The 22,268-nt window shown below is 49.8% G+C and overlaps 8 protein-coding genes across 8 annotated transcripts; 4 read left to right on the top strand and 4 right to left on the bottom strand.

Annotated features, from left to right (window-relative positions):
• Window positions 1-163: 163 nt before the first annotated feature.
• N7518_008681 (5'/3'-nucleotidase SurE) lies at window positions 164-1,466 on the bottom strand (the record flags this gene model as incomplete). Its single annotated transcript, XM_057189608.1, has 3 exons — window positions 164-233; window positions 291-1,207; window positions 1,455-1,466. 3 exons carry the CDS (start codon window positions 1,464-1,466, stop codon window positions 164-166), a joined length of 999 nt encoding a protein of 332 aa, XP_057041311.1.
• Window positions 1,467-4,827: 3,361 nt separating this feature from the next.
• N7518_008680 (uncharacterized protein) lies at window positions 4,828-7,442 on the top strand (the record flags this gene model as incomplete). Its single annotated transcript, XM_057189607.1, has 5 exons — window positions 4,828-5,051; window positions 5,123-6,268; window positions 6,308-6,417; window positions 6,473-6,798; window positions 6,846-7,442. 5 exons carry the CDS (start codon window positions 4,828-4,830, stop codon window positions 7,440-7,442), a joined length of 2,403 nt encoding a protein of 800 aa, XP_057041310.1.
• A 449-nt stretch (window positions 7,443-7,891) lies between these two features.
• On the bottom strand, window positions 7,892-8,424 carry N7518_008679 (DUF2462 domain-containing protein; the record flags this gene model as incomplete). Its single annotated transcript, XM_057189606.1, has 3 exons — window positions 7,892-8,071; window positions 8,194-8,275; window positions 8,375-8,424. 3 exons carry the CDS (start codon window positions 8,422-8,424, stop codon window positions 7,892-7,894), a joined length of 312 nt encoding a protein of 103 aa, XP_057041309.1.
• Window positions 8,425-10,011: 1,587 nt separating this feature from the next.
• Window positions 10,012-10,881, bottom strand: N7518_008678 (uncharacterized protein; the record flags this gene model as incomplete). Its single annotated transcript, XM_057189605.1, has 1 exon — window positions 10,012-10,881. One exon carries the CDS (start codon window positions 10,879-10,881, stop codon window positions 10,012-10,014), a length of 870 nt encoding a protein of 289 aa, XP_057041308.1.
• Window positions 10,882-11,240: 359 nt separating this feature from the next.
• N7518_008677 (putative GTPase NOG2) lies at window positions 11,241-13,423 on the top strand (the record flags this gene model as incomplete). The annotated part of the gene is made up of 4 exons (XM_057189604.1): window positions 11,241-11,338; window positions 11,400-12,147; window positions 12,563-12,813; window positions 12,925-13,423. The coding sequence occupies 4 exons, from the start codon at window positions 11,241-11,243 to the stop codon at window positions 13,421-13,423; spliced, it is 1,596 nt and encodes a 531-aa protein (XP_057041307.1).
• A 625-nt stretch (window positions 13,424-14,048) lies between these two features.
• Window positions 14,049-16,516, bottom strand: N7518_008676 (uncharacterized protein; the record flags this gene model as incomplete). Its single annotated transcript, XM_057189603.1, has 4 exons — window positions 14,049-15,096; window positions 15,152-15,718; window positions 15,769-15,793; window positions 15,844-16,516. 4 exons carry the CDS (start codon window positions 16,514-16,516, stop codon window positions 14,049-14,051), a joined length of 2,313 nt encoding a protein of 770 aa, XP_057041306.1.
• A 380-nt stretch (window positions 16,517-16,896) lies between these two features.
• Window positions 16,897-19,033, top strand: N7518_008675 (protein kinase IKS1; the record flags this gene model as incomplete). The annotated part of the gene is made up of 2 exons (XM_057189602.1): window positions 16,897-16,952; window positions 16,999-19,033. 2 exons carry the CDS (start codon window positions 16,897-16,899, stop codon window positions 19,031-19,033), a joined length of 2,091 nt encoding a protein of 696 aa, XP_057041305.1.
• Window positions 19,034-20,393: 1,360 nt separating this feature from the next.
• On the top strand, window positions 20,394-21,819 carry N7518_008674 (uncharacterized protein; the record flags this gene model as incomplete). The annotated part of the gene is made up of 3 exons (XM_057189601.1): window positions 20,394-20,963; window positions 21,020-21,455; window positions 21,500-21,819. The coding sequence occupies 3 exons, from the start codon at window positions 20,394-20,396 to the stop codon at window positions 21,817-21,819; spliced, it is 1,326 nt and encodes a 441-aa protein (XP_057041304.1).
• Between the last annotated feature and the right edge of the window lie 449 nt (window positions 21,820-22,268).

Here is a 22,268-nt window from a genome sequence, read left to right as displayed (position 1 = left end):
TTCCATTAGACGGCAGAAGAAGGCTTAAATTTTGCAGACTTTCTATGTATAACCTTAAAACGGACCGGCCTTCCTATAAATCACCATATTATGTATGCATTCGAAAACCATTGCGGGTATCGTAGGATCATCTAAAGCATCTAGAATCTGTTCAACAACCTATTCAAGAATCAAGGTCCAGCGGCCCTTCAAGACCGGGGACATGCCAGAAGTTGGCTCGGAGGGCAGTCACACTAGATCACAATCAGCATATCCAGTTCCATCCGCTCATTGCAAAGAGAATATCTTACCTAGTCGACCCATTGAGCACAGTATGAGCATCCGTGCCAACCTCACTCTCCTGCAACGTCTTCTTCATATCCGACAAATCAGCAGACCACTTGAAGTGGCGCTGTCTGGCTGGCGCATGAGCATGTCCATTAACAGACGTGCCATTCGTATGGCCATTCATATGACCATTCATGTAGCCATTCATGTAGCCATTCGTTTCGCCATTGACATGAACACCGTTCACACCGTTCACACCATTAACCTTCTTTTTCACCCCCTCCTCGGCATACAAACAGCCCCTGGGCCAATAATACGGCAACGTGCGCGTATACAGCACAGGCCTCTCCTCAACATCAAGAACCATCGGGACGTTGATATTATAAAGCTCCACGCGCTCATCCCAGTTCTCAAACAGATGCCGCACGACTCTGACAGCCAGTCTCGCGGCGGCGGCAATAACATCATCAGGCTGCGGATCCTTGCTACCAAACGAGATGGCAATCCCGCGCTTACCACAGAACACCGCTTCCAGCGCACCGCCTACCGTCCCCGAGGACAGGTTGTAGATGGTGGAGGCATTGCGGCCGTGATTCGGGCCCGAGATGACGAGGTCGATAGGCGCGCGCTCGCTGAACAGGTTGTACAGGCCTAGTTGCGCGCAGCTGGCTGGTGTACCGTTGCGGATCACCACCCAGTCGTTTTCGGGGTCTGGGGATTCGGAGCTTGTGTGCCCCCTGCCGCCGGCGGCGTGGGCGGCGGGGGGGGGTGTGCTGCGCTGTGAGGGGGGGGGTTCGATTAGGTGGGCTTTGCCGATCCAGGAGCGTGAGGCTGCCGGGATTGCTACGGAGACTTGGTGGCCGTTTGCTTTGAGGGTGTCGACTAGAGGTCGAAGGTATGGTGAGAGGTTGGTGCTTGGTGGACCATCGTCATTGACGACCTATTTTAGGTTGTTAGCATTTTTGCATTTTTTGAGGGGTTTCTATTTTTTTTATATCTATGTCGTGTGACGTGAACTGGATAATAGATGTAAGGAATCGGAATGAGGGAGTAGTAGATTGTCATGTGACGATGATTTCCGGGGAAGTATATAAAGCAGATCCTTGCAGGAAATGTCTTTCTATACTCTGTACTCCGCACATTTGCTAGAGGGAAAAGAAAGGAAATTTGCCGATGATGTCACTTACCAGGATGTGCATGACGGGCGAGATTGAACAGCGCCAAGGACGTTATGGGTGATATTCGAGGTTCGATTTGGATCGGTAAAGGTTCCCCGGTGGCGGTCTGGGCCTTTTTGTTCTCTGGTTTTTCTTTTATAAGAGAATAAGAACGAAGAAAGAAATGTTCAGCACCCCGGAAATATCCGGGGTGCAGAACACTTATACCTGGGGAATCAGGGTAAGAAGGAATGAGCCATTGGCCACACCGAATTACACACCGGGGCATTGGGGTGAAGCCGTTCATGCGGGGACAGCAATGGGCCGAATGCAGCATGCGGTGAGCCGATTCGGCTTTCTCTCGGACATGCTGACCATGTGTTTTCTGTCATTTGATAGATGGTTAAGGGTTGGCACGGAGTATGTTGTACGGAGTATATTATTGCGGAGCGAAGCGAAGCAATTATGTACTAGTATAAGTGACGGGGTCAATAGGATAGGGGATGTGGGGTGTTAATAGTGTTCATAGTCTATAGTTCATTGTAAATGCTGCTTCAGTCATTCGCCACCTATATTCCCTATCTACATATAGTCTAGAAATAGATATCCAGTGTGTACAACTATATTGTATATCCATATGCGGAGTAAGATATATATAATAATTAGTCGGCATCTGACACACTGGTAGCTCAGGGGAATGATGATGATGATGCATTAGCTAGCTACAGCAGCGGGGTACTAGTTACATTATGGTCACGTGTACCCCTCTGTGGGTAACATCTACCCCTGCTTGAAATCCGACCGCCCTGGTCGGCGTGTCAGTGCGATAAAAAAGAAAGTGATAATAGTAAAAAAGGAAAAAAAGGGGGATCCATCAGCGCTCCTAGCTTCCGGGAGGCTGAAGAGGGTATGGGCGTTCCTGGCTTCCGGGAATGTCATTGACCCGGAAGAATAGCAGCAGTACCCTGGGTGCCGGGGTATTGCTACCGCTTAAGGGGCTCTGGGTTCCTAAGTACCCTCGGGCGAGTTTGTAATGATATTAGGATTTCCTGTCTCCTAGTTATGGCTAAGTTAACGGAAGAGTTGGGTCGCGGGCCCTTTAGAGCTCTCGATCGCGTTTGCGAATGCATTCTATCCTACGATAAAGCGGAGCGCGTCTCTGACTACTGCTCTCTCTTCAGGGTTGTGAGCGTTGGCTAGCGCAGCTTGCGCGTATGTTAGCAATACGGGTAGACACGTAAGCGTAAATAATGTATCTGCGTCCGTGTCGGAAAGCCCATGTTGGCGGATGTTTTGTAGGAGTGCCTGTGGTGGCATCGAGCTCTGTATTGGTTGGTTGAAGGTGGCTTAGGACAAGGGGCGGGGTGATCGCTTTTCTGCCGGCTTGACTGTCTGTTTGGATCGTGGCTACACTGGGTACCAGTGTCGCCTAACCAGATGACACACTGGTAGCTCAGGGGAATGATGATGATGGATTAGCTAGCTACAGCAGCGGGGTACTAGTTACATTATGGTCATATATACCCCTCTGTGGGTAACATCTGCCCCTGCTTGAAATCCGACCGCCCCGGTCGGCGTGTCAGTGCGATAAAAAAGAAAGTGATAATAGTAAAAAAGGAAAAAAAAGGGGGATCAATCAGCGCTCCTGGCTTCCGGGAGGCTGAAGAGGGTATAGGCGTTCCTGGCTTCCGGGAATGTTATTAACCCGGAAGAATAGTAGCAGTACCCTAGGTGCCGGGGTATTGCTACCGCTTAAGGGGCTCTGGGTTCCTAAGTACCCTCGGGCGAGTTTATAATGATATTGGGATTTCCTATCTCCCAGTTATGGCTAAGTTGACAGAAGAGTTGGGTCGCGGGCCCTTCAGAGCTCTCGATCGCGTTTACAAATGCGTTCTGTCCTACGATAAAGCGGAGCGCGTCTCTGACTACTGCTCTCTCTTTAGGGTTATGAGCGTTAGCTAGCGCAGCTTGCGCGTATGTTAGCAATACAGGTAGACACGTAAGCGTAAATAATGTGTCTGCGTCCGTGTCGGAAAGCCTATGTTGGCGGATGTTTTGTAGGAGTGCCGAGGCGTTTAGGCTTGCTGTATATACTGCAGCCAGCGCTTCCAATCGGTACGCTGCTTTTGGTATCGAGCTCTGTATTAGTTGGTTGAAGGTGGCTTAGGACAAGGGGCGGGGTGATCGCTTTTCTGCCGGCTTAACTGTCTGTTTGGATCGTGGCTACACTGGGTACCAGTGTCGCCTAAGATATGGCGCAGCACCGGCTGCCAGTGCTGCAAGTTAAAATTTTGATGGAGAAAAACAAAACTAGGGTCCTTCGTCAAAATAGGAGCTGCTCCTAGATCGGAACGGACATGCTACCAGATGACACACTGGTAGCTCAGGGGAATGATGATGATGATGCATTAGCTAGCTACAGCAGCGGGGTACTAGTTACATTATGGTCACGTGTACCCCTCTGTGGGTAACAGCATCGGTAAGAACGAGATGATCCAATTGGCTGGTAGTTCTTTTCTAGTATATTGTAGTCTTTTCGATGTTCTTTGTTATCTTCACTTGCTCTTTGGGTTTTCTTAACCTTCGGCGTTCAATAATAATCCATAACCTATGGGCTTAAATACTAATAGTATCTATACTTCTTAGTCGTTTTTTTATAGTCAGAAGTTTAGTTAAAGTCCAAGAGGGAAGATGAGGTAATCAACGCTGCAGGGGAGTGCTGCAACCTACACGGTAGAACAAGGTCTGGATGGAAATTAGAAATTTCGATTTGGACTTTGTCCACTGGGGACTGTCGACTGGAAGAAGAACCGAGTTACATTTAATATTTCGCCTAATGCGCTTGCTTAGACGGAGTACTCCGTACGGATTAGAACTTCCGGGTTCCTGGACCATTCATGACTCAGGGGCGCACCACATTTCCTCTCATAAGACCAGACCGGAGATCGACATGCCGGTATACAACATAGAGCCCGCAACACAATACATTGTGAGAATGGGCCTTTCTATATATCTATATTCTCATGTATTTCAATTAGTTGGGATTCCAAGATTTAAATCCAACTCCCATGTCTATATTCAGCATAGATCGTTGTACGGAGTACTCCGTAAACAAGAGCGAAATCCTAGAGTGGTCTGTGCCGGCTGCACGCTAAAGTCGATCGCAGAAAATCTTGAGGTGGGGAACCCCGTCAGCCCTTCAACAATCCTCTGGCCCCTCAACTTTCTCCTCTTCAAGTCATTACCGATATATCCATTCGATAGTTACTTGGACACGTTGACAAATCCTCGCTGACCTGCATAACTCCATTCTCCGCCCATCGAACCTGCGAAGTCTCAAGCGAAGTTCGTTGAGATCTTTGCTCAACTAGGTCGTCGCCGCTACCTCACCCTCTCATCCTGTATGGACTGTAGAAGTACCGGGACCGCTGCGGGGATCGACCCCAAGATTCTGGACAATTGGCAAACTGAAGGCACCTTTTCTGTCGCCTCATGGGAACATCTGGGTTACGACCAATCGCCCGAGTGGGACACCAGCCAAGACTCGAGCCAGTGCGATGCAGATATCGCAGACCTAGGCACCTTCCATGGTCCACTGGCTGGTGAATTCCGTCGTCTGGAGAACAGGTCCGGAACTCCCTCCTGAAGTGAGACCGCGCAGCGCGATGTTGATATGGCTGACACTTGTTTTGTTACAGAAAGCACGATGTGTCACCCGAGAACTTGAACTACCCCGATGGCCTCGTCGAGGGCACTGGCAGTGGCACCCTTAGCCCTAAGACCATCCCATCTTCCACCGACGAGAATTACCATTCGGACGAGGCTTGGCCACAATTTCAACTATACAACCCAGTCGCCATGCCGATGGATGCACCTCTTCTCTACCCCTACGCGAAAGGACCGAACCACTCCAATGGCGCTGTCATTGTCGATGATGTTGAAGAGATGCCTCACAGTGGTTATTCGGATGTCCCAGCGGAGGGCATCATGTCGTTCCAGCAGATTCCACAGTCCTTTCCTATGATTCCCGAGGAGTGGTCTGTAATTCCACATGACATTCCGGTCGAGAATATGCCTCTGCCGCAAGAGCCCATGCTACTCTCAGTGGACACACAGGGGAACCCAAAGGATCACTCCCTGCGGGGATACCAGACTTCTGTCCGATCGCTGGAATCGCGGTGGCTCAATAGTCTGGCATCCCAACTGCCCGCCCAACAGATCACCTCGGTCTCTCCAACTGCTGGCCCGCGAAATGCACAAATGGGGCAGGAGTTCCAATTCAAATCTGAGAACTCTTCAGTGTCGGGCGATATGTCAGCAATATACGAGTGCTCCTATTCCGCCACTAGCGATGATGCCGATGCCCCGGCATTTGCGGAGCGCCAGATGGAAGACGATGATTTCCAGTGGAAGACCTCATCGCATGAATCTACTTCACCGGAGGGGTCGCAACCTGCATTCAAACCCACTGCCTTCGTGGTGAGTGAGGCCCCCGCGGAATCTCTAGTTTCCACTGTTCCCTCAAGGCCAAGGACTTCATCAACTGCTGGCCAACGTGCCAATCGACCGGCACCGCTTGCCATGCAGTCCTCGGCTACAGTCAAGAAGCGCAAGACCAAAAACCCTGCTTCAATGGATCACGGCATAACAAGGCCATTGCAAATTGTCCAGGAGGATGGCCAAGGGGGCTCTATTGCGTCTGCGGACTTTGTCTCGCCTCCACGCGGCGCTCGTCGCAAGGGCCCATTGAGTATGGTTGGACGGGCCAATGCAGGCCTGCGCAGGAAAAACAAGGATACTTGTGTTCAATGTCGACTGAACAAGCGCAAAGTAAGGATTTCCACGTATATTTTTTTATTTTTCATAAGTTAACCTGTTTGCAGTGTGACGGAAGCCCCCCCCTGCGATGCTTGTCGCCCTACACTTCATGAGCAACCATGCGCTCGTGCATGCTTCTCCAGTATTGTCGAGTTTGGAACCTGCAACTACATCTGTATGTATCGATCAAACCCTCCCATGAGGTGTTCGGATTTACTGACTTTATCTAGCTCAACGAGCTGTCAACCACCCTACGGTGGATGGTTCCAACCGAGTCCGGATGGAGATTCCATCTGAATTTGACCTCAGCCAACTCGTGTCTTTGCTCGCCGAGCGCCAGGGGCGGTTCAACATCCGTGCTAGCCAGGCCTGGGGCTCTCTCTATGTCCTCGACTTGGGGGAGACCTACAAGTTCCTGAAGACCCTGAGTGAGTACAACGGCAACTCGAAGTCCACTTTCCTAGAGTTCATCGACCGACGAATTGTCGACTCAAAGGATAAATCCAAGAATTGGCTGTCCTGCGTTGCCGACTGCGACCCAATGAATCAAGCCTATGTAAGTGTCCACTCCTACACGACAAGAACGTAACTAACCATCCTCAGACCCTCCTCTCCCAGTGGAACAACATGCCTAGCCGCGCCAAATACAGCTTCGTGTCCCTCGACCCAACAGCCGAAGAGCGAACAATGGACATAAACAACCCAGAAGACCAACGCGAAATCCTCCTCGCAGCGCAACTCTCCCGAATCTTCTGCCGCATGCTCGAAGTCGAGGGCTTCCGCAAGCTTGAGCGCGACTTCTACAACATAAAGTGGAAGCAGATCTCGCACGAGACGCACGTCCGCTTCCTGGGCGAACTCGGCCACATTCTGCTCACGCTGCGGTGGCGCGTGAGCTGGTGGAAGCGGCTCGGCGACGGTGGCCATAACCCCGATCCCACTTCGCAGCACTACATTGACCGCGTCGAGCTGCTCTGCCGCATCCTCTACGTCTACTATACATGCGTGCTGGCGAAGCTGCCTTCCTGGTCGGCGGCCGATGTCCCTAAGGGTATTTGGTCGACGTATGCGGACTCGGAGAATGCCATCTGGGACGATTTCCCCTCGGACTCCAGTGACGGCGGCTTTAACGGTTGGATGGAGCGTGGCCAGGACCTGATTGAACAGGCTGGTGTTCCGAGCCGCATCTCGAAGTTCTGAGACTGGGATGGTAGACATTGCCTGCGAATATGGTTCGGATGGTAATGTCATTGGCGTTACAATTATAGATACCCTTTTTTTTGCTCGTTTATTTCCTTCTCTTCGAGGTTTCGTTCCATTGGATGCATCATGACTTTTACATGCACGCTCTGCCTTATGATTTGATGATTTCACACATGTTCTATCCTATTCCGCTTGGTTTCCACCATTTGTACTTAATTACTATTTCTCGACATATATACACTACTTCTCATCTCCACGTCATCCATCCATCTCGCGTCCATCTCATACTACACTATGCATACATATAAACCATCTAGATAAAAAAAGACAATGGAAACTGGGTATCGATTTCATGCACTCATATAACGAGCTCTAGATAGACGAACTGCAAAGATCGAATCAAACAGACAAAAAAAAAACATATCATCCATTAAATTCCCCGCCCTTCAAGTTGCCTTCTTAGGAGCAGACTTCAAAGTATCCTTGCGAGCCAAAGTCCCATCCTTCCGAGCCGCATTACGCTCTTTCAGCAGACGGTCCTTCTTTCCACCAGCCAGTAGCTCGAGATGACCTGCCTTTGTCGCCAGACTGCGTTCTGTCATTGAGGAGAGGCCGGATGTGAGTTGCTAAAGAGCGGTGTTAGTGGTTTTTCTTCTTTGGTCTTGTCTTCTTCTTCTTGTTGTCTCGCAGGGCACAGACTGCAATCCGGGTCGAAGATATGGGGACTGGGAAGCGAGTCGGTGCGTACCTTGGTCAGTCTCTTCTGCTTGATCAGGCCGGCTTTCTTGGGCGCGACGGAGCGGACGCCCGGTCTTGTTGTCTTGGCGGGCCTAGAGAGAGTGTATGTTAGTTTAATTGCTCCTTAGTGGACGGATGGGACTGTCGGCTGTGGCTTTGTGGTTTTGTGTCTGTCTGTGAGTGGCACTTACTTCCTGCCTGGGCCAGTGGGACCGGCCTTTTTCAATGATCCTTGCACCATATTTGTGTTGGGATGGGAATTGGAACAAAGAGGATTGGTAGATCGGCACAATGGAAAGAGGTAGGCAATTTTTTGTAAAGTAGCACTGCCAGCAGCACGAAGTGATTCTGGGCTTCTGTCTCTTTTTTCGGGGGGGGTTGCTGGAGGGAAAATTACTTATCGGCTTATCTGGATCACGTGTGTCGTGGGCCTGGGGCATATATTTTCCGTTCCGAAGTATATTTGCCTGGTGGATATAATTTTGGTGATTATGAAGAGGAAAGTGACGATGGAAAAGGATGGTAAATAAGAATGAAGGTGAAGCAAAAAAAGAAGAAGTTAAAGGCGAGAACGACCGGGGTCGAACCGGAACAGTTGAGGTAGTGGAAGATCTTAGGCACTTCCCTCGTGGTACACATGCAAAGCATGTTACCACTAGGCCACCCACTGCTGATTCCTTATTATTACCTTTCTGTTTCTTTTCTCTTACATTTTTAGGGGTTTTTTCTCCTATGCGCACAAAACGAATATGATTGTGTGCATATAGGAAACCTTTAATTTGTTTCTAGGGCAGTGTAAGGTGCGTGGCCAATACATATGTATGAAGTGATGGACTTAGGCTAGCACTACATCTTCCATCGATATATTATCGAGATAAACATGCAAGTTGAAGTTTCGAAGTTCAATCTCTATTTATAGTACTCGGCTACCCATCAATTATATACTTGAACAAAACCTGTTAGTCTACTCACCGGTAATGGTAGCCATGAAAGGCCCAAAGCACCGGGATGCTATGTTCATACATCAATATCCCAAGCCCATACTACTCTCTAGGATGATCGTATACAATCGAGTAGTGACCGTGAGGTCAACATTTGTATGATGGCGTATGTCCAGACTTTGCTGTTTTTACCGTTTGCAAGATGTTGAATCGCAAGGAAGGGCCGTATAGTAGTATCTGCTCTGTCACATTCGATCTCGGCAATAATAAAGGTACTTTGAAGAATTCCTAGAGCCGACTGGGGAAACGTAGGAGCCGATAACTGAAAGGTACGTCAGGATGCCTAGCTGTATTGTAATGGTCATGTCCTCAAAAGTGAAGCCTTTGGGACAGACATAGCCCCCCACGAAAGATGCACCGCCAACCGCCGATTAAAAAACGAGGGAATGCATTCAATTAGGTTGAGTATGTCGTCACGCGTCCGCAGCTCGTAGCTCGGGTACCAGGCACCGGGAGGTAAACACTGCCAGGGAATAGTCTTGTGCTTTTCGATGTGGAATGAAACCGGTGGAACAATATAGATATAGTTGTTCGGTCCACTCATGGTGGAACTTACAAGGATGATGGCACAATCCCAGAAAGAAATGGGCCTTTGCGAATCATGACTGCGGTGATCTGGAAGATCTTGCATATGATGAACGACAGCAGGGAGGTCTATTGCACTTACCACCGTACTAGAAGATTCCTGATCAGGTGCCTCCCGTCAACCAACCTACCATCCACTAACCCGACTTCAGAAAATGGAAGGTTCCCAAAGGATCTCTTGATTTGTGGGTTGAAATGTGATAGCTTGATAGATATTGTACATGATGCCAAAAAAATCCCGATTACTCTCGCATCTTACCGCCAGTAAGTGCCTCGGCAAGCTTCCTAACACGCTCCTGAGAGACATCCCAGCGAACAGCCTCATTGGAACGGGTCTTGTTGGCAAGATTGAACACAGTCGGGGGGTTACCCAGGTTCCAGATGTTCTCGCCGGGCTGGTGGTCATTGCGCCACGCCGGGTTCTCGCCCTCGGGGAATACCCGGTCAATTTCAGCAGTGAGCTGCTCCTCGGTTGTAATGAAAGTGCGAGCATTCACATACAACGCCTGGAGGTGCTCCTTCCGCTCAATTTCTTTCTGTGCCTGCTTAGCTCCCAGGCGTGCCCGAGAGAGGGCAAGGCGTTCCTCGCGGTTGGGGTCGGGCAGAACTGGCTGTTTGTGGGGCATCATCGCCTCAATGATCGATGGCCGAGTGAGACGCTCGTCCTCACGCTCGGGTTGCTGAAGAATGCGGTCCCGCCGATTCTGACTCTCAAGACTGCGGCTGACAATCTTTGAGTCTGCGGACCTTTTGCGCGAGTATAGGTCTCGCAGACCGTCCCGCAGGTTCTGTCTCCGCAGATCTGCCATCTTGTGCTTCCATTCTTGCTTCTCGGGGTTGCTGCTGTTTGGGCTCACTACCCGTTCAGACTTGGGGAGTTGTGTGACCGCATTGAGATATTGTATCCGGGGTTTGTCCGCTCGACGGGCTGGGAAGAGCTCGCGAGGCACGGGTAGAGTACCTCTGATATGAGGTTTGCGGGGGTTGGTGGGCTGAACAATTTTCGGCACATCGATGAAGTGAGGCGATTCTGGCCCAACTCGAAGGTTGGAGGAGGAAGCAAATCCTCGGACCTGCACAGTGGCAGTCCGGCTATTGCGGAGGACAGACATACGGCGCAATTCAACCCTGTCACTCCGTGGAGTAGTAAAGCTGGCAGGGGATTGTTGTAAAGTAAATTATCAATCAAAGATCAATGACACGGCCTTCAGATTAAGCCGCGACGTAACCTGAGGTTGATTACCGTATAATAGGGAGGATACGCGGTCGAGTAAGTCGGAAGAAACAGAAGCGATTTTGCCTGGTCCGTGCACTGCAATGTCTTGGCGCCAAAAAAAAAACTCCTCGCCGCCTTTTATTTTTCTTCCTCTTCTCTTTGCACTCTGCCACTCTCTGTGTTTGGTCTTGCCTTCGACTTTTTTTTCGTTAGGCACTTACTTATCCTCTCATATTTTATACCACAACCGCTATCATGGGTACAGGAAAGAAGGAGGCCGCTCGTAAAGTGCGGCAGGGAAAGCCCGATGATGGCATGGCCAATGTCAAGACCAAAGGTGAAAATTTTTACCGGTATGTACAGCCTAAGCAAAAATCCGCATTATTTTGCAACAAATACTGACTTACCACCCAGTGATGCCAAGAAGGTCAAGACCTTGAACATGTTCAAGTCTGGCACGCCGCGCCGCAACGCGCAGGGTGATATCACAGTTGCCGCGACTTATCAATCTAAAGAGTTGCCAACAGCCCGCATCGAGCCAAACCGTAAATGGTTTGCTAACTCCCGTGTCATCTCACAAGAGGCTTTGACCTCGTTCCGTGATGCTGTTGCGGAGCGTGCGGCCGACCCGTACCAAGTTCTTCTCAAGACCAACAAGCTCCCCATGAGCTTGATTCGGGACAATGATAAAGTCAATGGCTTGAAGCAACATCAGGCTAAGATGACCATTGAGACTTCTCCTTTCAATGATACCTTCGGCCCCAAGGCCCAGCGCAAGCGCGTTAAGCTTGGTGTGTCGTCTCTCGAAGACCTCGCTGGCGAAACAGCCAAGATGCAGGACACCTACATTGAGAAGAACGACGAGGGAACTCATGCCGATGGAAGCGCAATTGTTCGCGGTGACGACACTGCCGCGGTCGAAGATCTGGGTCTACTCACCACCTCTCGTGAATCTGTCTTTTCCAAGGGACAGAGTAAGCGTATCTGGAACGAACTTTACAAGGTCATTGATTCTTCTGATGTCATCATCCATGTCCTGGATTCCCGTGATCCCGAAGGTACTCGTTGCAGAAGTGTTGAGAAATACGTTCGTGAGGAGGCACCCCACAAGCACTTGATCTTCGTTCTGAACAAGTGCGATCTCGTCCCCACCGGCGTTGCTGTAAGTTTCACTATTTCCCATTTGATATCCCTTTTGATCACTCGGTTATTGCTTTCTTTGCTGTCCTGCGTTTTCCTGTTATCCCCTGTTCCATCGCTAAGTCAAGGCTTCTTCCTGCGACTTCGGTCGTGCACGACTTCGGTTGTGCTTGTTTCAATGGAATTCCGTCTGTTACAGCTTTGGTATATTAACACTGGCCCGCACCGAATTTCGTTATGAACCTAGGTTGACTTGCTTTCGTCTTGAAGGTCTGTCGCAAAGGGCCAGCTGTGTTTTGTTTTTGAGTAGAGGTCTGCTTCTGCCCCTATTTGGTGGCGTTGTAGCAGACTTCTTAGTAACATCCCACACATTCCATCTTTACACAATGTTTCATTTATTGCTAGTGACTGATTGCTAACTTTGCATCTTTGACTAGGCCGCTTGGGTTCGTCATCTTTCTAAGGACTACCCCTGTCTTGCTTTCCATGCCAATATCAACAACTCTTTCGGCAAGGGCTCTTTGATCTCACTGCTTCGCCAGTTCTCATCCCTTCATTCCGACCGCAAGCAGGTGTCTGTTGGCTTGATCGGCTACCCTAACACGGGCAAGTCTTCCATCATCAACACACTCCGAAACAAGAAGGTGTGCACAGTCGCTCCCATTCCGGGTGAAACCAAGGTCTGGCAGTATATCACCTTGATGAAGAGAATCTATCTCATTCATTGATCCTGCCCTGGTGTGGTCCCACCCAACGTCAACGATACCGAGGAGGACATCCTTCTCCGTGGAGTCTGCAGAGTGGAGAACGTTCACAATCCAGAGCAATACATTCCGGCCGTTCTTCGCCGTGTCCTGCCCCGTCACCTTGAGCGCACCTATGGTATCAAGTACCAGGAGAACTACCTCGATTGGCTCGCGCTTCTTGCTCGCCAGGGCGGTCGCCTCCTCAAGGGAGGTGAGGCCGATCTGGATGGTGTTGCTAAGATGGTGATCAACGATTTCCTTCGTGGAAAGATTCCATGGTACACACCCCCACCCAAGGGTACCGGGAAGGGTGAGAAGGGCGAGGAGAAGGATGAAGAGACTGTCGAGGGTATCGAGGGCCGTGAAGGTCGACTCGGCGAGATGCCCCGGAAGCGCAAGCTGGATGAGAACAATGAGCCTGCCGCCAAGGCCGCCGAGGCCGATTCCGAGTTTGAGCCTGCTCAGGATGAAGCCGTTGATGCTGAGGACAGCGATAATGATTCGATCGCCAACTTGGAGGTCAGCGATGTGGAGAGTGGCGAGGAGGAGTGATTGGTCCATTGGTGTTCTTCAAGGCACTTGAGTGTCATCCCCATTCCGCCCTACGAAAAACAGACAGTATGCCGCCATGAGATCGGTTATGCTAGCTCTTGAAACAACAGAGCTTCAAGCCGAGTCATTCTTCCTCATGTCCCCATTGAGCGGACTTGGCTCTCCACAAGGCATCCGGCATGTGCTTTTATCGCACATAAGTCTGAAGAATGCCTTGCGATATGTCGTGCAGGCCTGCAAAGCGCCTGTCATCTAAAAGCCACGTTATCAACCGTGAGCATCCCAGTACATAATTTGTACAACCCTAGGAGTTCTGGTGTTTTCAGTCATCAGCTCCAACTCAGATACCCGATTCGATGAGGAATCAAAATGAATGAAAATAATTCTTACTTAAACCCTTTCCCGTTGTTTTAATTACTATCTTAGTACACGTTGCTCCATGATCCGGGATTGCACCTGCTGCCGGGCAACCCGTGGATCGTAAGGTTCGGATTAGTTGGGTTGTGGTTCCACCCTTCAACCACGGGTTGAATCTGGGGAGAGAATTGTGGCAGAAAATAGTGACATTCTTGGTCAAATCCATCTTAACTAGGCAACTCGTAATAAAAGTGCACTGATTTCCCCTTCATCCTTTCATTTGACCCTTCCAAGGTGCTGAACGAGCTAAAATGGGTCGAAGACCTTGGTAGTTTTGACGATGGGTCGGCACCATCCTCAAAAGATCAAGCACATTAAGCCCACTACCTGGATCTTTGATGGATGGATCAGCTCCAGCACGCAGGAGGACATCCGCAACCTCAAAGTTAAAGCGAAGGCTGGCAATCCACACCGGTGTGGCTCCAGTACGGCCACCAGGGGCATTGATATCGATGTCTGGTTCGGAAGCAAGGATATACTCGACGACTGGAACCATCCCAAACGAGGCGGCGTAGTATAGAGGATGCGTTCCATCAATGGCTATAGCATCAGTCGTGTTTGAAGCAGCGGTTGTTCGTAACAGGACCTGTATCCATGTGCCATAATTTCCGCGGCCAGGAAGAGACCTCGTAGCAAAGAATTTATGGATCATATCTTGTTTGCGCTCCCCAAAGCCGCAGGCGGCACCATGTTGTGGCCAGAAGTTTGCGGCGTAAGTCATGAAAGCATGATCATGTCGTACTTTGGCTGGGTTTTCGGGGTATTTCAAGTATCCCTGTGCAAAGTTGTCGAGACATAAGTACGTTAGACACCTGTGCATGGCTTTCAGATCTGCAGTTGCAGCATCCAGGGCGAAATATTGGACTCGAGATGAGCGGATCCAATCAGATGTTAGAAAATCTTTGACAGACGCATGCGCGAGATTCAGATAACCATTTTGGTCTTCAGTGATGAGTCCTTGACAAATGTCAAGAATAATATGGGGCGGGACAAGCATCATATCCTCATCGAGTGTCATGCATGTCTCATCCGTGACCACAACTTCGTTGAGACTCCTCAAAGTAAGAGGCTGTTTGGTGAAGCTGAGCCAAAAGAGGGCCTCACGAGCAATCTTCCAGTCGTCAGGGGCAATTCGTTCTAACATACTTGCATATGTCTCGCGTAAAGTCCCTGGGAGGTTCTGTAAGGCCTGTCGCATCGCCCTTACAGATCGCTGCGTGCTCAGGTTGTCCAATGAGAGCTGGACCCAGCGGAATCTATGAATAAATAATTAGATCACAGAAAGCATAGTCAGATCGGTACTGTACTGACGATCCATCGGCATTTCCAAGAAGAGTGAATTCAATTTCCGCTCGGAATTCTGGTGCCAAATTGCTCAACGTACTATCAGTCTGAAGCCGGTATTTGATAAAGGTGTCAATGTCTCCTCGCGACTTTCCGCTTATGTTCAAGACAGATGCATTGGGGTGTTTGATGGAGCCCATGGTGCTTGTAGTAGTTATAAGCACGCGGATGTTCGTGGATAAACTGGCAAGCCTGAGAAGGGAGGCTTCAAGAAGCTGCATATCATGGCTTTCATTGATTGCATCAACCAGAAGGACAATCTTGGTTGTTCCAGAAGCATATTTGAGGATGGCAGCTTCGAGAACAGACAATTCGATAGGGAACCTATGCGCCTGATTCTTTGGGCCTTTGTTATAGATAGACCGAATATCATCCAAAATTGAAGGAGCTGTGCCCGAGAGCTGTGCCACAAGTGATCCTAGGACGTTCCTTGCATTCTGAGAGGCAAAATCACTGATTGTGCAATAAAAATAAGCAAGGGACATGGATTGACCTTGAGAAGCCATATAAGTAAGTTCATTTACAACTTGTGCACTAGCGAAAGTCAGATATAAGATGCAACTGGATTGCCAAATGGAACTTACAAGAGCGTAGTTTTTCCAGTTCCAGCTTCACAACTATGTCAGTGAAATGTCTTAAAGGTTGCAATGGGTACATACATTTTCCCAGGAGGAAGAAAGATCGATTTTCTTCTTGGTTGAGAAACGTCTTCAAATAACCGTCGACGAACCATCTACCAGTCCCATTTCTATGTCTTTTTGATGCCCGCAGATGAGAGCTTTCAGGGTTCACGGGAGCGATCCATTGTAGAAGCTCTCTGTTAAAAAATTGGTTCCGCTCTTGAGCTCGAATGTGCAAGTCTTCCTTTAGAGTGTTTGTCAGATCACGAATCTCATGCTGCATCTCCCGATCCACCGAATTATGATCCGCCATGAGAACCAGCATCAACCACGATTTGACTCTTTCCAGACGGGCCAGATGGTCAATGACTTGCGTCTGAGTAAATGGCCACTTCAGAGCTTGCTTGAGGCGCTTGAACTTTGTCTCGGACGTCTCCAAGTCCACGAGGAAGGATTGAAGGAACTCGTTTGTTGTGTGCAATACTCTCGCCATGACGTCGCGGTCAAACAGGCTTGTTTCCGATTCCTCCCATTTGGCGATATCAGTTGAATGTGCTGCCAGGTGCTCTAAGATCCCCTTTAGAGCAAAGAGCTCTTCGCTGAGTTTTCGCACTTCGGACTTTGCGGTCTGCACCGCTTTGCCATACCTGATCAGGCTCGACAGCACATGGCTGACCTCTATTACGAGACCGGTGATAGAGATCGGGTCCATTGGGATTCAAATCAGGCTAAAACTGGGGTTCTGTTCAAGGTGGTTATCAGGCTGACAATAGCTGTGTGCGTTGTGTAAGCTGCACCCCCACCTGGGTACCTGGGCACTTATAGATCAGCCTCATTTCGCTGTTTCAGATTTCGTGAAGATGCCCGAATTGATCTCAATTCGGCTGAAACATCGAGTCTCCCTGGGCTAAGGTATAATTAAACTCTAACTCACCCCATTTCCTATAAAGAGTACCAACCAGGGATATAAGGAAAGTCAGGAGAGATATTGATTCAAAAGTGTCACTATCCACAACCGTACCTTCACCGCCCCCAGGTCTACATCGTCATCACCGGCAGCTTGCACCCTTATTCCCTCACGTCAATGCTAAAATGCCCGCCGACATGTCTATGATTCCCTATAACGGAGGAAACCTTGATGTTGTTTTGTAAGTGGTCTTCAAATATGTGCTACTGGTTATCTAATTGTAAAAGGCGGCACAACGACTCGGTGGTTGTCTTTGACCATGATTCTCAGCAGCTCGTTCTCCGCAATACGTCAGATGAAGACATTGACCATTTGGAGCTAGCCAACTGCCCATTCTGCCATCGCTCAATGCGCGAGAATAGCAGAGAACGACATTGTGGGGATACTGAGCCCGAAGGCGAATTTATTAACCCAAACTACTTTCACATGCTCAACAATAGCCTCCCCAGCTCTGCAACATCCTCGACTCCTCCTTCTCCACGCCATCGCCTTGTTCAGCCTGCGCTACCCCGTCGGCCTATTAATAACGCGTCCGTCCAACCTACATCATCTCCACAACCACCGCCACAGCCCTCACCACAGGGAATTTCCTCTGCAGCATTCAGTCCAGATTACTTCAAGAGGTTCTTTGTGGAGGAACGAGTGTTAGGCAAAGGTGGAAAAGGAGTGGTGCTGCTAGTGAAGCATGTCCTGGATAGTGTGTCTCTTGGTCATTATGCCTGCAAGCGCGTGCCCGTCGGCGACGATCATGAGTGGCTAGAAAAGGTTCTGGGTGAAGTGCAGCTGTTGCAGCATCTCTCACACCAGAATCTTGTCTCGTACCGTCATGTCTGGCTGGAGAATGCAAAGATAAGCACCTTCGGTCCGAGTGTGCCTTGCGCATTTATTCTACAGCAATACTGCAATGCCGGGGATTTGCATGATTACATCTGTGGCTCTGTTCAAACCTCCACCACTGCGCAGCAATTAAAGGACCGCCTTCGCCGTAAATCCAAAGGCGAACCGGACCCTCGAAGCAAACTCGGAGGAGCTCGTACACTTCAACTAGACGAGATATATTCCTTCTTCCGTGATATCACCTCTGGACTCCGTTATCTTCACGCTAATGGATACATCCATCGTGACCTAAAACCAAACAACTGCCTGCTGCACGAGACCGGTGATGGCATCAGAGTTTTAGTCAGTGATTTCGGTGAGGTGCAGTCTCAAAATGCAATGCGCATGTCTACTGGTGCAACTGGTACTCTTTCATACTGTGCACCCGAAGTTCTTCGTCAAGAATATCCTGGCGGACCATTCGGCAATTTTACGTTCAAGTCCGATATTTTTTCCCTCGGAATGATTCTTTACTTTCTATGTTTCGCAGCTCTTCCATACGCGAATGCCGACCTCATTAACGAAGAAAAAGAGGACTTGGATCAGCTTCGTGCAGAGATCACCAGCTGGGCTGGATTTGACCACGCACGCGCTATCCGCTCCGATCTCCCCGAAAAGCTGTATAAGTTCCTAGAGCGCTTGCTCTCGGTTGATCCCAGTCGACGGCCCTCAGCTGACGAGGTGTTAAATGGAATCCAAGTCGGCGCAAATTCAAATGAGAACTTCCGCTTCAGAAAAGCCAGCTCGGGAAGCTCCGACCTGCCTGGGGCGGCTCGGATCCGCCCATTGGATAGCCAGCAGCCATCTGTAGAGCGAGCACTCTCTCCCACCAAAAGTTTGCACCGAAACCCAGCATCTTTCCGGGGTGACTCGATGTCTGACTCTAGTCATTTTCGAAGCAATACGGCGCCTGTGTCTGACACCAACCCAGAGGGCCCTTCTGCTAGCCCAGATCAAGACATGATCATCCGGCATCGCTACTCTACTTCACCAACTTCTTCTCCAGTCCAATCTCCTCATGAAGCATCATCGCCCCTCGATCCGCAGCCCCAGCCTCCGCTCCCTCAACATCATCTCCTCCCACCCCCACCGAGTCGTTTCCCCTTCCTTAATTACCTGACATCTTTGAACCCATTGCTATCCTCGCCTGTCTTACAACTCACTCTCTTCCTTGTCAAGATCATATCCCTTCTTCATCCATGTTCACCGCTGGCCGTCAACCCTTGGATCCTTTACCCTCTCCTTCTCTCTGCAGCATTTACTTTGAGAGCCCGCAGTATCCAAACTCAGACTCTTGCCGTCTTTTTACACTTACTGGTCGTCGGGCTGGGTTTCCGTCTAGGCGCCCTATGTATCTGGCGCAGAAACTCGGATATTAATTTGTGAGCACTCTAATTGGTATGCCTTGCATCTATTATTTCCTAGCACTTTTAGTGTACATCTACATGACACTCCCCCAACGGTGCCTCTGTTATCGAGTCGATGATGTATTCCATGGAGGCAAGCAGCCCTCAATGTACTACTTGGATTTTACACAATCAGTTTAGTCTTCCCTGAATTGACTTACTAGTTTAGGGTCTCAGACCCATCAATCATTTCCGGCATCGGCTCTCCCTGTAGGGCAGTTCCGGGTTCAGTGGGGAAATGTCCATAAACATGCCCGTTGAGCGAGAAGGGATCCACAGCAGATAAGCTTCCTCAAAACCCGGTGACTTTTACCGTGATGAGCATTAGAAGTACCGGGCATCGCTTGTAGAATATGTTGGTCTCCGACTCTCCGGTGCTCGGTCCATTGCTCGCAGCTAGCCTAGTTGCGACAGAAACTCCTCCACTCTCATTAAATATATGTGCCTGTGGGTTTGTCTGGGACACATTCTCCTCTGCCGACAAATGATTGGATTGTGTCGAGAAGCTTCAATCTATCCCTCAAGGCACGTTCCCTACATCTCCACTGGTCTGTTATTTTACAATACAGTAACTTACCAGACGTTGCAAGTAGTACAGCTTCACCACGATAATTTGAATCGGCTAATCCAGTAATAAAACATCACATGACGAATGTTTATTAATCCTACTCACGTGGACGGGCCAATCGCCCGTTTTAGCGGCTGCGCTGACAATAGCGTAGACTACGATTTGCCGGCTGAAAGCAAATTGCCCAATCATTTGGCTACAGAATTCCACGGGGCGACTAGGGACTTTCGAGCAATTAGATGCCGGACCCCGACGTTGATCAGCTTCCCTTTTTGGTATAGTGTTGCGGCCGAGGTTGTCAACTCAGGTACAACTCTTTCATCTTCATATCGACGTAGATGGAAGAGGAAACTGATCGTCATGGCGATTGTGCAAGTATATGCTTGTAACCAATCCTTGTAACGCTGACAGATGCTAGCGCTTCACTCTCATTTTAACCGATATTTGATCGAGTCTGTCCTCATCCCCCGTGGTTGCTTGATTTGATCTCATTGGGAGACGAGTACTTGAAACTTGCCATCGGGTCTCTCGGAGAAATTATGCGAGCTCCAGTTCTAGGCTGGACGCTCGTATACAAGCATTTTAGATGCAGGCTTGATTTGGTCGGCGTGCATAGCGCCCACATGGGTTGAAGACAAGCAATTTCCATCATGGCTTGTATCCAAATATCAAATATAAAAGGCGCTCCGTTCCACTGCTACTGAAGACTTCTTTCTTGGACAACGACAACTTCTTATTCTTCCAGAAGAATCGAGCTAGACAATCCGCCAATATGCATGCCAGTGCTCTTGTTGGCCTCTTGGCCCTCGCCGCCGCGGCGACTGCTGCTCCCTACAAGTCTAGTACCGCTCACTCGAGTTCTTCCATTGCGAATCTGAAGTCCCACGTTAAGAATGTTGTCGTTCTCGTTATGGAGAACCGCTCTTTGGACAACCTTCTTGGTGGTCAAACCATTGCCGGTCTGGATAACCCCATCCACAATGGTCCTTTCTGCAACCCTTACAACGTGACCGATCCCTCCCAGGGACACCACTGCTCGGAGGCCAAGGACTATGACTCCGTGACTGATGATCCTAGCCACGCTGTCACTGGTAACACCATGGAGTTCTTCAGCCAGTGGACTCCCGACAACGCCGCCATTGCCAATGGCAAGTTGGTTCCCAACAACAAGGGTTTCATCCACGAGCAGATCAACAACCATGGTGCTACTGCCAACGAGACTGTCAAGGCTGTGCTGGCCAAGCAGGTCATGAACTACTACACCGAGGCACAGACCCCCGTTCTGACCTCGCTGGTTAAGAACTTCCTGACCTTCAACCACTGGCACTCTGATATCGCTGGTGTAAGTGGACACTTTGATGTCACTGTTTCGAGACTATTATACTGATTTCAATATAGCCTACCTGCCCTAACCGATTCGCTGTTGTTGCTGGTACCTCCGCTGGCCACGGTTCCAACGATGCCACTTTCGGTACCTATGCCTTCACCCAGCGCTCCATCTTCCAGCAGTTGAGTGAGACCAACCACACCTGGCTCAACTACTGGGACACCGCTGGTGGTACCGGTCCTGAGGCCCAATGGTTCGCCTGGACCAAGGCCACCAGCAACGAGGATAAGATTGTTTCCATGGAGCAGTTCTACACCGATGCCGCCAACGGCGCTCTGCCCGAGTTTTCTTACCTGAACCCCTCCTGCTGCGGTGTTGGTACCACCTCCATGCACGACAGCGGTCTCATTTCCGATGGCGAGGCTTTCATCAAGAAGGTCTACGAGTCTCTCCGTGCCGGCCCCCAGTGGGAGGAGACCCTCTTCGTCCTCACCTTCGACGAGAGCGGTGGCTTCCACGACCACGTTCCTCCCCCCTGGCCACTCGCCCAGACAACCTGACCTACACCGAGAAAGCTGCCAACGGCGAGGAGTACACTCTTGAATTCAACCGTCTGGGTGGCCGTATCCCCACTCTCCTCATCTCTCCCTGGGTCAGCAAGGGCTACGTTGAGCAGAAGGGTACCAACTACCATGGCCAGACCCAGTCCTATTCGGCTAGTTCTCTGCTCCGCACTCTTGGTTACCTCTGGAACTTCGAGCCTTTCACCCCCCGTGTTGAGGATGCTGCCTCTTTTGAGCACCTGATCCAGAGCTCTCCTCGCAAGAATGCTCCCAAGGCGCTCCCTATCCCCCACGCCTTCTCCCGCTAGACGCCAAATGAAAGGGCCGCGAAACCGGCGGACTGGGTAACATAGACTTCATTTAAACTGGTAGTATTCGGGATTCAATATACAAATTTACTTTATATTGATAAGAAACCATAGCATCCATAGCTAGTTGCAAATTATAGTAGGTGACAGTGGGACAAAAGTCGAGACATACGCATTCACTCCAAATTAAGCTATATACAGGTGTGATGTCGAGAGAGAATAAATAAACCACACCTCCATCTATCATCCCCACAGACAGTCAATACTCCCGTAGCTGCTCTGAACCTCCCCAGAGGAGAAGCACGAGTACCATACGATTTCTCTCCTGTTCTGGCAGAATTGTAGGAGTGCAGCCAGAGAAGCCCTCTTTTCATCTTGGACTTCAGTTAGTGAGTGATACCATGGTTTCCCATCTCTCGAGCAGATAGGGGTATGCACCTTAATTTTTC

This window comes from Penicillium psychrosexuale, assembly GCF_028828465.1.
Source record: "Penicillium psychrosexuale strain IBT 29551 chromosome Unknown utg000004l, whole genome shotgun sequence".
Classification (NCBI taxonomy): Eukaryota; Fungi; Ascomycota; class Eurotiomycetes; order Eurotiales; family Aspergillaceae; genus Penicillium; species Penicillium psychrosexuale.
Note: the sequence above shows the minus strand (reverse complement) of the source record. Positions and strands in the feature narration are given on the sequence as shown.